Below are 16,191 nucleotides of genomic sequence, written 5' to 3' on the forward strand. Positions count from 1 at the left end.
GTCAGTCTATCTGTCTGGAATACCTGTATACGTGTCTGTGTGTGTGTGTATCTCCAAAATCCCAAACACTTCTGATCCCAAGCATTTCAGGTAAGGGAAACTCAGTCTGTGGTGGTGGTGGTGGTGGTGATGATGATGATGATGATGATGATGTAAAAAAAGGAAAGCCCCCCCCCCCCCCAGCTCCAACTCAGAGCCAAGGCAGGAGGCCCTTTCCAGGCACTGAATCCTCCACTCCAGCAACTGGAGCCTCCCTCTGAATTATTTACTTCCCCTCAGCTAGCAACCCAGGCTGCTCCCTAAGTGCGTCAAGCCCACCATTTTCCCCTTGAGCAGCAAGGCTTGGGGAAACTACTCCTCCCACAACCCCTAGCGGCCCTCCCCCGCGCTCCTCCTTGGGAGTTGGAGTCCCCCGCTCCCTCCCAGCCCTTGGCCAGGCGGCGGAGAGGACTCCATTTCCCAGCATCCCTCTGGGCCTGGCATGCTCTCCATCTCCTCCTCCTGCTCCAGCTGGCTCCTAGGCTGTTATTGTTGTTGCTGAAAGGTTAGTGGAACAGCTGTTTGCTCTCTGGGTAAGAGACGTCTTCTGTATTGGGGAAGGGGAAAACTTTGGAGTTTTCCTGGCTCTCAGTGGAAGGGGATGGAAGGAGGAGAGGATTTGGGGGGTTTGTTTTGTTTTTATGGTGGGGGGGAATGAACCCCCATCCCTTTAATTCAGGAGAATTAAATCACCTGCAGTTTTTGCTGGAGCAAATTTTAAAAAGGGGGTGGCAGCCATTTGCACTGACTTCCACCCCACTTTAAATGGGGAGGAATGTGTTTATAGGGTTAAGAGGAGATAAAAATTATAGACACATATATGAGAAGCTAGAAGATTATATATATATATATATATAGAGAGAGAGAGAGAGAGAGAGAGAGAGAGATATTCTCTGTGTTTATATATACAGAAATTCCATATGAATAGAGATATTCCAAAGATTAAGACCTGTGCCTTCTTTGCAGGCCTTCAATCTGGTTTGCAACAGGGCCTCAAAGCAAGAGAGCAACCCCTTTTCTGCATTTAAATATAGTTCTTTAGTTAGTCCTTCCTAACTACTTTTTTTGTTTTACTTCTCTGGTTGTAGGATTCAAAGACCTGTCCCTGTTAATCTGGGAAATCAATATACAAAGGGATCTTGGAGCACCTCTGAGGCTAAGGTCAGAAATACACTGCAGAAATAATCCAGTTTGAGACCGTTTTAACTGCCCTGGCTCAGTGCTAGCAAATCCTGGGAATTGTAGTTTATTGTGGCACCAGAGCACTCTCTGACTTAGAAGGCTCAATGTCTCATAAAACTACAGTTCCCAGAATTCCCTACCACTGACCCAGGGCAGTAAAAGCGGTCTTAAACTGGGTTGTTTCTGCACCATGTTTTGGACCTAAGAAAGGGTTTGAGACCCTCCTCCTCCTCCTCCTCCTCCTTCTTCTTTTTTGCTGCATCCACACCACTGAGATAATCCAGTTTGACACTGCTTTAACTGCCATGGCGCAACACTATGGAATCCTGGGATTTTTAGTTTTGTGAGACATTTAGCTTTCTCTGTCAGAATTCTGGTGCCACAACAAACTACAGTTCCCAGAATTGTATAGTATTGAACCGTGGCTGCTAAAGCGTTGTCAAACTGGATTATTTCTGCGGTACAAGTGCAGCAAAAAAGGTCTTAAATTATTATTATTATTACTATTATTATTATTATTTTCTTATATCCCGCCTTTCTCCCAATATAGGGACTCAAGGCTGTAGGTTTTGAAATGGCTCCGCATTTCAGCAAAACACCAAATCTTTCTTTAGCCAATACTTTAACCAGGGAAGTCACTTCTAGGTTGCATCCACTTCGCAGAAGTAATCCAGTCTGACACTGCTTTAACTGCCATGGACCAGTGCTATGGAATTCTGGGAGTTGTAATTTTTAGAGACATTTAGTCCTTCTCTGTCAGAGAGTTCTGGTGCCACAACAAACTACAGTTTCCAGAATTTCGTAGTGTTGAGCCATGGCTGTTCAAGTGGTATCAAACTTTTTCACTCTTGTAAACTGTTTAAAATAGTTTCAAACTGGATTATTTCTGCAGTCGGGATGGAGCCTTTGAGGCTAGTGTCAAAAGTGATGCAAGAATAGATCCCTTTGCCTATTTTTTCTTCTGTCTCCCCTTTTGGTCTGTAGACACAAACACATATATAGAGAGACCTGCAGACTTGGCCAGTTCTAACACAACCCCAAATCTCTTCTCTTCTGCCCCTTCTTCACATCTTTTTGTGCCTGCAATTTTTCACTCCACTCTTTCTTGTCTCTCCGCTTAGCCAACTCAGCTACTCCTGAATATGTATGTCTCTGCTATTGTTTCTCAGCTGAGGCCTACCCACTCATCCACACACAGAGAGAGACATACACACAAAAGCATAAATGCAAATAAGAAATGTGAGGCCTGTGCGAGAGCTGACTTGTTGTGTTTATAATCTGAGAAAGAGAGGAGAGAGCGAGCATAATGACGTTTGTCATTTCTCGTCATTTCTCGAATACCAGTTTCCTTTGTTTGGCGTAAAGGCCTAAGCTTGGACAGGAGGATATTTCTCTTCTCTTTTTTTCCCAATAGGAGAATGATAGCCATTTTCCAAAACAAGGAGGGGATTTCAAAGCCTTCCCCTTTCACCGACATTGCAACACGGGCCATTCCCTCCTATAAACCAGGGTGATGAGTGGCTTGCGTAAGAGGAGAGGCGCTCAGGTTTTTGTCTGGATGCTTCCCACGCTCCTGTCGATTTCGATGGAGAGATCTAATTGCGCCTGTGTTTTTGTTTTTTGACTGCACCCCAACTCAAAGACATGCCTGGGCTCTTCCTTGGGCTCCCAGTGGTGTGCCACTTGGAAGAAATCCCACCCAACTTCCTACCCTCTTCAGCAGAATGTAATCTGGCTTGTTGATGCTGCCAGGGTTTCGTTTACCTTATGGCTTGGTCACCCGGGGCATTTTAGGAAAAGCTCGCATTGCCTTGGCATGTTGTGCTAATTAGGAGGCGTCTGGTACAGGCCTCAAAGTTTCATAACAGACTTTCCCTGTGAGGTATGTTTACAGCATTCGGGGGTTTATTTTTTTTAGTTTAGGAAAAGGTGAAGCGTGAGGTGGACTTCTGCAGTTATGCCTGCTGAGTATGGACAAACTGCATTTCCCAGAATTGCATAGCACTGAGCCATCTTTCTTTAGCAATTACTTTAACCAGAGAAGTTACTTCTGGGCTGCATCCACCCTGCAGAAATTATCCAGTCTGACACCGTTTTAACTGCCATGGATCAATACTACGGAATTCTGGGAGCTGTAATTTTCAGAGACATTTAGCCCATCTCTATCAGAGAGCTCTTGTGCCACAACAAACTACAGTTTTCGGAATTGCATAGCATTGAACCATGGCAGTTCAAGTGGTGTCAAACTCTTCCGCTCTTTTATCTTTTTAAAATAGTTTCAAACGACTTTTTCTACTGTGGCAGTGCAGCCTTTGAGATTGCAGTGGTCCCTTCACATTTGTTGGGGTTAGGGGTAAAGGGCCCCCATGAATGTGGAAAAACCACACATTAAAAAGAAAACTCTATTCTTTTTACCTCTAGGAGTCTCCAGGCTCTCCAGCACAACTCTGTGGTCAACATCTGCCAGAAATGAATCACAGAATCATTCTGGAGGGCCTATAAATGCCCAGAGAAGTATTTTCTCTAGGAAGTTCTAGGTTCTCCAGCACAACTCTGGCAAAGTTGCACTAGAGAACTTAGAGATTCCTAGAGGTAACATTTTAATCAAAATCACAAATAATCAAAGCCACAAAAGTCAAAGTTGCAAATATAGAGGGCCAATGGTAGTCAAATGTTTTCCCCCCTCTGCTTCTTACAAGTTCCTTGAGGCCACTCTGTTTTTAAAGCAACAGGTGCATGGATTTTGTTTGTTCGTGTGTCTCTTCAAGACATTTCTGACTTATGGCAACCCTAAAGTGAACCTATCATGGGGTTTGCTTGTCAAGTTTCTTCAGAGGCTGAGAGTGTGACTTGCCCAAGGTCACCCAGTGCCTTCCCATGGCTGAGCTGGGATTCAAACTATGGTCTCCAGAGTCCCAGTCCATCACTCAAACCAGTACACTACATTAGCTGAAGGTGACATACAGACAAATAAATAAGGCACAGCTATCATGGCAAAGGTAGCACCATCATCACCACCATCATCTTCATTGGTCCAGTCCTGCTATGGATATGATATGTGAGTAGTAATCACCCTGTAAATATATTCCAAAATTTTGTTATGATACAAACCAAAGTCAGTCCTGCAAATTTAAAGTCTGACACCTAAAAAGCTCTCTGTATTACTGAAATGAAATGTCTTATGCTGCGTTTTGGACCACAAATACTTCACTTTAGAAAAAAAGCAGTTCTCTTCTTTTACCATGAGAACGAGAAATATTTTTCTTGTTTAAAAAAAATCAGTAAAAGCACTAGTCATGGTGGGCTGCCGTGTGAGAAATTTTCACATTAGGCCTAATAATTGCTATTCTCAATGATCTCTTGTGTTGGTAAGAGGAAAAAGACTATCAAGGACACAGTATTATTGTGTATGTGTTAACTGCCTTCAAGACTTACAGTGATTTGATGATGAGACACCTCCATGATCCGCTATCTTCAACTGCCTTATTTAGGTCTTGCAGACTCATGGCCGTAAGTCTAGCCACCTGCAATGCAATCTTCATCTTTTCCTGCTACCTTCTGCCTTTCCATGCATTATTCCCTTTTCTAGTGAGTCATGTCTTCTCATGATGTGTCTAAAACACAACAGCCTCATTTCTAGTCACTCTAGCCTCCAGGCTTGATTTGGTCTCAAATGAGTTGGTTTTCTTCCTATGTGCTTCCTTTACCTTCCAGTTATCACATCCGTAGTGGTGTGCAATACAATGGCATGGACAGTCATAACTAATATTCAATGAAATGTCTTTCCACTTTAAGATCATGTCTAGTTCTTTCATAGCTGCTCTTACAGTCCTAGTCTTTTTCTGATTTTCTACAATCCCCATTCTGAATAATGATGGAGCCAAGCCACGGAAAATCTTTATTTCGATTTCTTCATTGTTGTCATTGAAGTTATGTAAATCTTCCATGGTCATTATTTATTTATTTTTCTATAGTGTACCTTAGCACCTTGTTCAGCAATTGTTCCAAGTCTTTGCTATTTTCTGCTTGTATTATGGTCCCATCTGCATATCTTAGATTGTTCCTTTCTCCAATTTTCATGCCTCCCTTCTCCAAGTCCAGTCCTGCTTTGGATATGATATTTTCTGCATATAAGTTGAATAAATATGATGCAGCCTTGCCTGCCCCCCACCTTTCCAGTTGGGAAAAATCTATTTCTCCATATTCTTCTCTATTAGTAGCCTGTTGTCCTGAATATAGGCATCACATCAGGACAATCAAATGTTGTAGCACACCCATTTCTTTGTATTAGGACCTGCTAATTACTTTCAAAGTCTCAAGGCCAAACTTGTTAATACTTGCTCCAAATCTTTTGCTCCACTTTGTAAAACCTAGGATTAAGAAAGCAAGTATCTGGGTTTGTATTCCAGTGTGCATGACTAGAACCTTACTTTGGTGACAAATAAGAGGATTGCAGCTGGAAACCTCACAGTTCCCCCCAAAAATACCACATAAAAAAGTACTCCTGGGCTCATTTCAAATGTAGGAATATTGATAACATCAGCTGAGCTGCAGAACAGGAGTGGAAACCATATGGCTTTTCAGATGTTGTTCAGGTACAGCTCCCATCATCTTTTACTGATGGGCATGATGACTAAAATTAAGAGTCCAGCAATATCTTGGGCCTTATGGTTTCCTCACTCCTTCTGTAAAATATGCAACGCCTGTTGCTTGGAGCTTGCTATTGTTTCTCCCCTCCATGGCTGATAGAAGTCAATCCCAAGGAGGGGAGGTAGAAGTGGCAAGTGCCTGGCGCACTAGGCTTGCCACCACCACTCCCTCCCCCCTAGGCTGTTGAAAATCAATCCCAGGTTGATCGTGGCCAATACTGTATCTAGTATCTAGTATGCCAAAGGCTCCAAAAATTTCCATCCAGAAACCACCTGCCCACAACAGAATAAAGCTTCAAGAGGATGGGGGCAGTGGTGGCAGCAAGCCCTGAGCAAAGGTAATTTTAAATTTTAAATACTGACTTGAGCATCAACATTTTTGAGTATCCATAAGGAGTTCTGGAACCAAATCCCTGTTGGTACCAAAGGCTCACTGTATTCCAATTCTATTGTTTTTCTTCCTTTGTAGTGGTTTTTTGTTGTTGTTCAAGGATTTCTGTTCTAAGGTCCAAGATGGAATGTTTAGGAAGATTGGAGGGTTCTGCAACTGGTTTTTGTGTATCGCCATTCCTAATGTCTCTTTATCCAGAGGAAAATCAACAAACATCAGACATTAGGAATGGGAATACACAAAAATCAGTTGCAGAACACTTCAGTCTTCTTGAGCATTCCATGTCAAACCTCAGAACAGGTCTTCTTGAACAACAACAAAAAACCCACTACAAAGGATGATTGGAAAAAGAAACAACAGAATTGGAACATATCCACAAATTCTAGTCCATCAGTAGTGGGTTGAACAGAAACAATGGTTTCCTGGCACACCACACACATTATAATACTATTTAACAACCCAACCTCATGAAGGCTCTCTTGGGAAGTTCATCACATCTCATTTCTGGTTCTGAACCTGCACACACCACATTTCAATAACTTCCACCTCCAATCATATGGTTATCTACTTACCTTGACTTTAGGCAACATCTTTCCTCCTGCCTTTGGCCCCCAGTGACCATAATCAGAACTGCACTTGTCACCTTATCACCATACTCATAAATTTTGCATGTCTATTGTTAGTCACACATCAGCCTGCGTATAAAGGTCTGTTCCTAGGCACTCCACTCGGTGTATCTGAGTAAGTAGATTTAAGTCTATGAAAGCTTATGTTACCAACTTCTTTGCATGTTGATGTTGTGCAATGAAATACACATAAACAACTTCTTATTGAGCCAGTGAGTCCTTGCTCCCATACAGTAGAGATGGGTATCCATGTCTTAAAGCCACTTCACGTAATAAAATCAGACCTTTTCCTCCTTCAGTGCTGCCTGTCCTACCTGGTGAAATAAAGCAATTCTCTGAGGCTCCAGTTTATCCCCTGAGACCTGATTTTTAAGTGCATACAGGGTGAGAGACAGAGCGTGAGCAGACTTGATACTAGAGTCAGTTGCCATAAAGCTAAAGTGGTGGAAGAGGCATATGAGAGATCCTCACGCAAATCTCTGCCTGTTCAGCCATGAAACATGTTCTGTGGCCTTAAGGGGAGGGGTAATCTCCCACAGCAAATCTCTCCTCATGCTGCTGCTTCAAGAGAAAGATCTAAGGATGGTAAATTGCCCTGTGGGCTAAAAGTGTTGGAGAAATAAATGGTGGCAAGTAATTATAATGGTGTCATTTTACTACTGGTCAGATGGCAAACCTGTCTGGGTGCAGCTGACCTCCTTTTCTCCTATATCCCAAGACTGCATTGCAGACAGTATTGCTATCTGTTCTGGAACAGAAGGAAGTAAGAGTTTATTGTGCCCTTCCCTGTATCTCTTGAAATATCAAGGACTGGTCTACTTTTTAAAATGCTCCCCAGATGCCTTTGTTTACAAATATCACAATACAATAGATAGCTGAGGATGGTGGGAATTGTAGTCCAACACATCTGGAAATTGCCCAGCACTGGGTTCTAACAACCAGATCCATCAGTTTAATTATCTAAGGGCCTGAACACATAGGCCAAAATAAAGCTGCTTTGGGTCACTTTGGAGTTATGCTGTTTAAATGACACATGCATCTTAAGAGGCCAGAAGTTGCTCCAAAGCTGCTTTCCAGTCCTTAGGACTGGAGTGTGGCTTTGGCATGGCTTCTGGTCTCTTGGGACGCATGCAGCATTTAAACAGCATACCTCCAAAGTGACCCAAAGCAGCTTTATTTTGACCTGTCTGTACCAGCTCTGAATTTCCCTTCTATTCTTTTTACATCCACCAACATAGAAACTGTTCACTTACCCTTCAAGTGCCCTGAATACAGCGGGCCTTCCATGTTTGCTGGGTTAAGGGTGCAAGACTGGCAAGAAAGTAGAAAAACATTTTTTTTTTTACCACAAGGAACACCTCTCTAGGAATCTCTATGTCCTCTGGGACAACTCTGTGGTCAACATCTGCCAGAGGTTGACCATAGAATAGCACTGGAAGACTACAAATGCCTAGAGAAGTGTTTTATCTAGGAATCTCTAGGTCCTCCAGTGTGACTCTTCAGCTTCTGGCAGAATCATGCTGGAAGACCTAGACATTCCTAGAAAGGACATACTAATAAAATCCGTGAATAGTCAAATCTGCAAATGTGGAAAGCCGACTGTAGTTTGTTTGGATTGGAAAAGATGAATAAGAAGGATGTTCTTATTCCACTTGGAGAACACTGGTCTAAATTAATATCGAAGTGCACAAGCAAGTGAATGTAAAGATCAGCTGGTTTAAGGGGAAAGAATTCTTAATCAGATTTTTTTAAAATTATGATCACATGAAGAACATTTTCCTGCATTACTGAATCACCACATCCTTTGCCTCTCTGTTAGAATTAAAAAGCATGATTTTCAGTGATTAATGGAAGAGCACATACCTTGCATGCAGTTGCAACAGAAAAGTTCAAAACTCAATCTCTGGCATCTACAGTTTAAAGGATCAGATATTAATGCAGCAGACCCAGAGCTCGGCAATGTCTTCCTTACTATTTTTGTCCTGCCTATATATACTCGTACACAAAACCTGTCTGCCACTTTGTCCTTTTATGTACTCTTTATACCAACCTTTGTAGCATTTCCATTAAATTTCTCCCTCCTTCCATTTCTCTCTCTTTCTCTCTCACATACATACACACACTCATACACTTGTGTATGTAACTGTCCACAGAGGCTTCACTCCATCCATTTGATGAAATGGATTAGAGTCCATGAAAGTTGTTAGTCTCAAAGGTGCTACTGGATACCTTTATGCCTTTTTATGATAAAACAGAGTAACAAAACTAGCTCATTAAATTCATTCTTCTCATACACTTTGGCCTCCCCCTCATCCCAGTTTTGTCTTTCTCCTGTTTTTAAAAACTTGATTGGCTTGGTGTACAAAGGAAGGGATATATCTGCTTCATGATCTGGAAAAATGGACATACTGGAAACAAAAAATTGCAATCTTATACCTACTTACCTGGAAGTAAACCTCACTGAACTCAGTGAAACTTACTTCTGACTAGATGTGTACACAACTGTGCTGCACTTGCACAAAAGATTATTTTAAAAATAAAACAAGGTGAGTAGGGCATGTCTCATATCCTTTCCCTCCAGAATTTTTAGAAGAATTCATTAAGGGCAGCATTTTGTTCTGTAATAAGCAGATGTGGAAAGTTTTACATACCTTGAAAAATACCACTTTAATAAAACCATACAGTGGGAATACCTGAAAGATAACATACAGTTATTTTTCTAAAGATGGTAATGAACTTCAAAAAAAAAGAAGAACAACCAACAACCCTGACAGAACAGTAACTGGAAGAGAAATGCCTTGAATATCTTTTCAGTCCTAACTCCTGATTTACATTTTGCACAGAAATTCTCATGCAAAATAAACCTTCAACAGTAAAGGGGAGGTTGCCTGCTTGAAGCCTCTTGAGCAGAGATAAAACCTTGTTGTGTTATAGAGTTCTGCCCTGTTAAGCCAACCTTTTCTTAATATAAATGAAACAAATGATTTCCAACAGATTATTTCCAAGCTCTGCCTTGGGACAGAGCCCTGTTTTGTTTCTCCAATACACACCCCACAATGCGCCATCGAAGTGGTTGATGTGGCATAAATAAATGATCATACTAATTAATAATTAACAGGTTCTCACGGCTGGGGAAATAGCATCTGCAGAAGATTGGGTGGGGTGCTACATCTGTGTCCTGTGTCTTTTCTTCATGACCTTCAGCTGTGTCCCTTTGCGCATGTGCCATCATGGCCCACTGCTTATTCCTGTCTCAGTTCCTGGCTGAAACAGTCCACCTGAACATTTGCTAGTTTTGTGCACGCATCCCAAAAGCTGACTGTTTATTTTAGAGTGATGGGTATGGATTGTAGAATCAGGTGGATCAAATGTCGGTGGAGGAAAGAATCCACTTAGGGAGCTATCCATGGTCTGAACCCAGTCCCTAAAGTTGGTTAACTCCCCTTGATAGCTCATTTTAAAGTTCAGGCAAAAACCTGGAGCAGATGGATTGTCCTACTAACTGCCTCCATCAGAGCTAACTGCCTCCATGAACAAACAAAATTTTTATAGTCTTAATGAGTCAGGCCCCAATACTGATTGAATGTGTTGTGTGCCTCCAGGCTGTTTCTCACTTATGGCTACCCTAAATGAGACCTATCACGGAGCGGGGGGGGGGGGGGAGGAGAGATTTCTTCAGACGGGGGTCATCATCGTCTTCCTCGGAACATGAGAGAGAGTTTGACTTGCCCAAAGTCACCTGCTGGTTTCCATGTCTGAACAGGGAGTCACACTCTGGTCTAATAGAATCCTAGTCCAATCTCTCTCTCTCTGGCTTTAATTTGCGAACAAAGATTCAGGAAGGACTCATCCCGTGCTTTCTACAAGAGCGTTGATGACTAAAAAGGTCAATCCAAGATAAACAAGTCTGGTTGCAGAAAACACAGCAGAAAGTCTCCTTGGGTGATGTTTCCAGGTTGTGGTTCTTTCTGCGTTGTCGTTTCTCTTCAAGATTCGTTCGGCGTGAGTTTTCGAAAAAGGCTGCAGCATCGTAGATAGTGCATCTCCATGCCTCTTGATGCAAGGCCAGGGTGGGCCATTGTTGGTGATCAATGTGGCCAAGCCTGAGATGTTGTTTCAGGGAGTCCTTGTATCTCTTCTTTGGGGGCAAGTTCACTGTAGAATACTATTTTAGGGAGGTGATGGTCCTTCATCCTAGAAATGTGTCCTGCCCAGCGCAGCTGTGTCCTCAATAGCATGGCTAGTGATCCCTGCTTGCTCAAGGACAGCAACATTTGTCACATAGTCAGTCCAGTGTATGTTTAGAATTGTGCGTAAACAGCGCTGATGAAAGCGTTTGAGGAGTCGTAGGTGTTGGCGATAGGTGACCCATGTTTCAGACCCTTCACAGTGAATAGACAGTACAATGGCTCTATACACACTGATTTTGGTGCTTCGCCTCAAGTGTTTGTTACTCCAGACTCTTTTATGAAGCCTTCCGAATGCACTGTGTGCCTTTGCTAGTCTGTGATCAATCTCTTTATCGATCTTGGCGTCTGAGGAGATAATGCTTCCCAGGTAGGTGAACTGCTGGACAGACTTAAGCACAGATTTGCCAACAGTGACGTGAGGATGGTAGTGTTCTTCCTGTGGTGCCGGCTGGTGGAGAACAATACTCAAAAGATTATGCTATGGGTTCATCTACATTTGTCAGAATAATCTCAGCTGCCCCCAGAGTATTCTGGCTCTGAATTCCACCCAAACTCACCCCCTTACCTGCTGTGGATTTTTAGCAAACTATTGATAATTGCCTTCCCATGTGGTACCTGCAAGCATCCTCGTCCAATTCAGCAGGGGCTGCATGGGAAGGCTGCCAGCCATTGTTGCCACATTTTGCTCCAGGTTTTCTGGAAGGCCCAGAGCAAAAGGTAAGTCTTTTTAATGGGGACAAGGCATGCAAACCCCAAATTGGATCCAGGTGTTGTGTAAACAGCCTGGACCTGATTTAGAGTTTGGGGCCTGAGTAGTGTAAACAGCACACAGCCAGCTCAAGGCGAATTAGGGGTTTATACGTATTGTAGACAAGCCCTGTGCTGACTCTAATTCCTCATTTGGCACCTCTAAAATGTAGAAAACCAAACTAGAGTGAAGAACTGTGCATCCCCAGAATTCCAGTGGTAGTGCTTTTGAGCAAGTTTCAGTCAAGACTCAGGATGGTCAGATATATAGCTAGATGCAGACAATATAAACCCCTCACTCACCCTACCCTGAAAAGACCCTGGGACCTTGCACATATAAACCTTATTCACTTGGCTGTGGCTCCTTGGCTGAACATAGTCTTCCAAAGGACAGTGAGTCTTGCTCACATCTCAGGCCAATAATCTGAGAAGTGTTGCCCCACCAAGAGAAAACTAGTTTGTCTTTCTACAGATCCAAACAACTGTTAATTCTGGAACCAAATCTGGCGCTCTTGAGCTCTAATCTTGAGCTTCTGGGCTTCCTCAGATGGCCACCTCCCTCCCTTAATGACACCATATTTCAGTTTCCCAGCTTTTGTATGATTCTCCCGCACTCACCCGTTCTATAAAGTTCAAGTTCAAATGCTTTTCCTTTCGCTGAGGCTGCATCTGCACTACAGAACTAATGCAGTTTGACACTGCTTTAACTGCCATGGCTCAATGCTATGGAATTATGAGATCTGTAGTATTGTGAGATATTTGGCCTACCATCAGAGAGCTCTGTTGCCACAACAAACTACTAATTCCAGGATTCCATAGATGGAGCCATGGTGGTTAAAGTGGTGTCAACTGTGTTAATTCTGCAGTGTGGCAGCAGCCTTAGTTCCACAGATGGAACTGTGTAATCAGTGGTTCACATACAGCCCCTTGTGTAGCCTCCAGGACCTCTCACCTTTGAGACCTAGCACCTTTGTGGGGGATTTATCCCTAAATGACCCCAGAAGCATCCAGGGGACACAATTTTCAATTTTAAGGCTGTCACTCCTTCCAATAGACTGTCTCTCCCAAGGCTTAGATATTGGCATTAAGTGCTGTAAGCTAAAGTTGGGGTGGGAAGTATGACATTCCAATACTGCTGGACTGCAAGTCCCAGCAGCTCTAGCCAACATAGCCTGTGGAGAGGAATGAATACTCAGAGTTGCAGCCTAATTTCTGGAGAGCCATATGCTTTCTACCTTCGAGCTAAGATTTGCTAGTATTTTTGGTCCCACCTTTTTTCCTTGGCTGCTATTTTTCTGAAACTGATTTTGGCACTTGGATTGAAAGAGGGTCCCTATTTATGATGGTTTTGTTGGCATTTGTTCTGGCAAGCACCATGCTAGGTCCAGCTTCCAGACTGTTATCACTTGAATACTTCTTTGCTCTGCTAACTACCCTCATTTGTGTTACAGCCACCCAGCTACGGAAATGGAAGAGGTGCAGGCCAATCCGGGGGTGACTTTCCTGAATGTGGCTCCCAGTTATATACCCCACACCAAGGTGGAGTGTCACTACAACCTCCCGCCAGGCATGAAGCCATCAGCCAGAGATTGGATTGGGATCTTTAAGGTACTGCGATTGAGGAGAAGTAGCCGTTGTGGAGGGTTTCTAGGAACATTGGAGTACAGGATTTCTGGAGTTTTTTAAATATAGTTTCATGCTGTTGTTGTTTTTTAAAACTTCACAGGTTTTTTTTTTTTCAAATACTATTTTTATGTCTTGGAGTGCTGACAGTACTTAGTTCAGAAAGGGTGCTGATTTTATCTCTGATACTGTTGATCAGGTCTACATGTTCAATAGAATGAGTGAGGAACCTTCAGTCCTTGTAGATATTTTAGACTATAGCTCCAATAAGCCCTTGGCGTTAGCCATGCTACGTGAGGCAGTTGGAAGTTGTAAGCCAAAAGACTGAAAGACCCAAAGTATCCCCACCTCTGCAGTATGATGGGAGATTCTTGAGATGGGGACAGTGGAGCATACAACTTCAGTTGCAGGTGGGAGGAGTGATCTTTTTTAAGCTCTTGTTGACTATGCACCTTCAAGTCAACTCTGGCCTATGATAACCCAATCATAGGGTTTTCTTGGCAAGATTTATTCAAGGTTTGCCATTACCATCCTATGAATCTGATAAAGTGTAACTTGCCTGGATGGCATGAAACATTTGTTTTGCCTTTGAGCCCCGAGCTTGGAAAATACTATGCATGACTGGGGGATTCTGAGACTTACAGTCCAAAAAGTAAATTTTCAAAACTTTAGTTAGTCCTGGGATTAGTGTGAAATGTAACCTGATTAGTTAGTGATAAAGGCCTGCTATTCAAGTATAGCAGAATGAAACAGTAGAGTAATTAAGACAAAATCTTTGGGGGTATTAACCCGCCTGCACCTTGCAATCATGACATACAGCCTGTCTGTGAAATCCTTTTCTGTACCACTACACATATACACAATCAATCATGCTTAAATACCTGCAGTGAAGGAGAGCCGACCAGTTCCTAAAGTACTGTGGTCAAACCTGTTCTTATAATTACATAGTTTTTTCTAGTATTTAGCTCAATATGACTTCTCTATAATTTTCACTCCACTGGTTCTAGTCCTTCCCTCTGGAACAACAGAGAACAAGTCTGCTTTGTTTCTGCATGACAGCCCTTCAAGTATCTGAAGACTAAAAGGAGTTACAGTTTTCTTTTCTACAAGTTTAACATAGACAGCTCTTCCAACCGTTCCTCATAGGACTTGATTTTCTAACTCCGCACCATTCCTGTAGATATGTTCAAGTTTGTTATTGTCTTTTAAATATGCCAACTAGAACTGAGCACAGTATTACTGTTGTAGTAGGATTTACTTCAGACTGCAGGTGGAGAGGTCTCATTGTGCCATCCTCCCAGAATATTAAAAAACTTGCTGCAAGTAGAAAATCAGCATACCAGGGCACTGAGTAGAGCTTTCTTCCTTAATGTTTTATTTTTCTACTGCAGGGACTCTTGGAAGATTGACATTGCCACTGTATAGTCTAAAAGGGTACTGTCTATGTCAGGGGTGGGCAACCTGCGGCCCACGGGCCGGATGCAGCCCGGCAAGGCCTTGGGACTGGCCCCAGCCCGGTCCTGCCGCCGATTGCCACCGGAGCCTTTGGGGGGCAATTGTCTATAGAAGCCTCAGAAACATGCATTTTTATTAACATTTTTTAAAAAATCAGCAAATTTTTTCACGCGTCTTCCATTTTTTTTAAAAAAAAAAGTGTCTTCCATTTGAAAATTTTGTCCTAACATTTGTCCTGGTCTATTTATATATTTAATTTTTTAAAAAAATTATTTAATTATTTATTTTTTGGCTTCGGCCCCCCAGTTGTCTGAGGGACAGCAACCCGGCCCCCAGCTCAAAAAGGTTGCCTACCCCTGGTCTATGTCATTGCCTTATAATTTTGTATATATAGACTAGGCCTAAATTAGAATTAGTTGGGGCACCCTGGGAAACCCCAAACTTGAAATTACAAAAAAGAGCAGTAGGCTTGTGTTTCTTGTTATAAGTTTGTCTCCTGTCCTGTTCTGTTTCCTTCCATACTTGAAAAAGGGAGGGCAAAGAGGAGCTAAGGCAAATATAGGTCTCTTCTCTTCCTAGCATTAATGTACCATGTTCCATAAGATAGTGAGATGACCTAAGCAACATGCAAAAGGGGAGCTATAGAGATGTGGGATACTCTAATCTCTTTTAATCTTGCCCTTTTTTAGGCAGAAGCCTCTTCTGTGCGTGACTATTATACCTTTGTGTGGTGCACAGTGCCAGATGGTGGAATGTCAGCAGGGGCCCTTCTTCACTGTAGTGTCCAATTCCAAGGTGGGTGTGTTAACTCAGATAGATTACAGCAGCCTGATTGTGGGGCAGGGGCTAGTAGACATATACTTCGAAAAAGGTGAAGAAATGATTGAGGGATATACTTGGATTTGCTGCAGTTGGTTAGAGCAAAATGTCTGGCCTACCCTTCAGCTTCTATACGTCAACAGAAGTGCATGTGTATATCTTATACAGTGCTAGCAATAAGCAAAATCTGGCTTTTACCATTTCTGCAGATGGTTCATCACAAAGCCACTGGCCTGAGCTGTGGTGATGTCATGGGATATTTGTGTTTATTCCAGTCATTGAGAGAGCACAAGTTTTTATTTAGTAGTTTATTAATTATTTTAAATCTGTGTATGTAGCTTCAAGTCACCTGTCAACTTATGGTGACCTCATGAATTTGATAGGGTTTTCTTAGTCAAGGAATATGCAAGGAAGTTTTTCCAGTTCCGTCCTCAAAATATAGCCTACAGGACCTGGTATTCGTTGGTGGT

The 16,191-nt window shown here is 42.6% G+C and overlaps 1 protein-coding gene across 5 annotated transcripts in view; it reads left to right on the plus strand.

Annotated features, from left to right (window-relative positions):
* The first annotated feature begins 468 nt into the window (after positions 1 to 468).
* CALCOCO1 (calcium binding and coiled-coil domain 1) overlaps positions 469 to 16,191 on the plus strand; it is a 40,385-nt gene continuing 24,662 nt past the window's right edge. For 2 of the 5 annotated variants that reach the window (XM_089481242.1, XM_089481235.1), the window contains exons 1-3: positions 9,192 to 9,433; positions 13,276 to 13,432; positions 15,592 to 15,697. In XM_089481242.1, the coding sequence (XP_089337368.1) occupies positions 9,378 to 9,433; positions 13,276 to 13,432; positions 15,592 to 15,697 (319 nt within the window). In that variant the 5' untranslated portion in view covers positions 9,192 to 9,377. Of the gene's footprint in view, positions 573 to 9,191; positions 9,434 to 13,275; positions 13,433 to 15,591; positions 15,698 to 16,191 lie in introns of those variants that run through there. The other 3 variants (XM_089481228.1, XM_089481221.1, XM_089481213.1) reach the window with 3 other exon arrangements.

This window comes from Sceloporus occidentalis, unplaced genomic scaffold (genome assembly GCF_023333645.1).
Source record: "Sceloporus occidentalis isolate IW3139 unplaced genomic scaffold, rSceOcc1.0.p SCAF_1, whole genome shotgun sequence".
Lineage (NCBI taxonomy): Eukaryota > Metazoa > Chordata > Lepidosauria > Squamata > Phrynosomatidae > Sceloporus > Sceloporus occidentalis.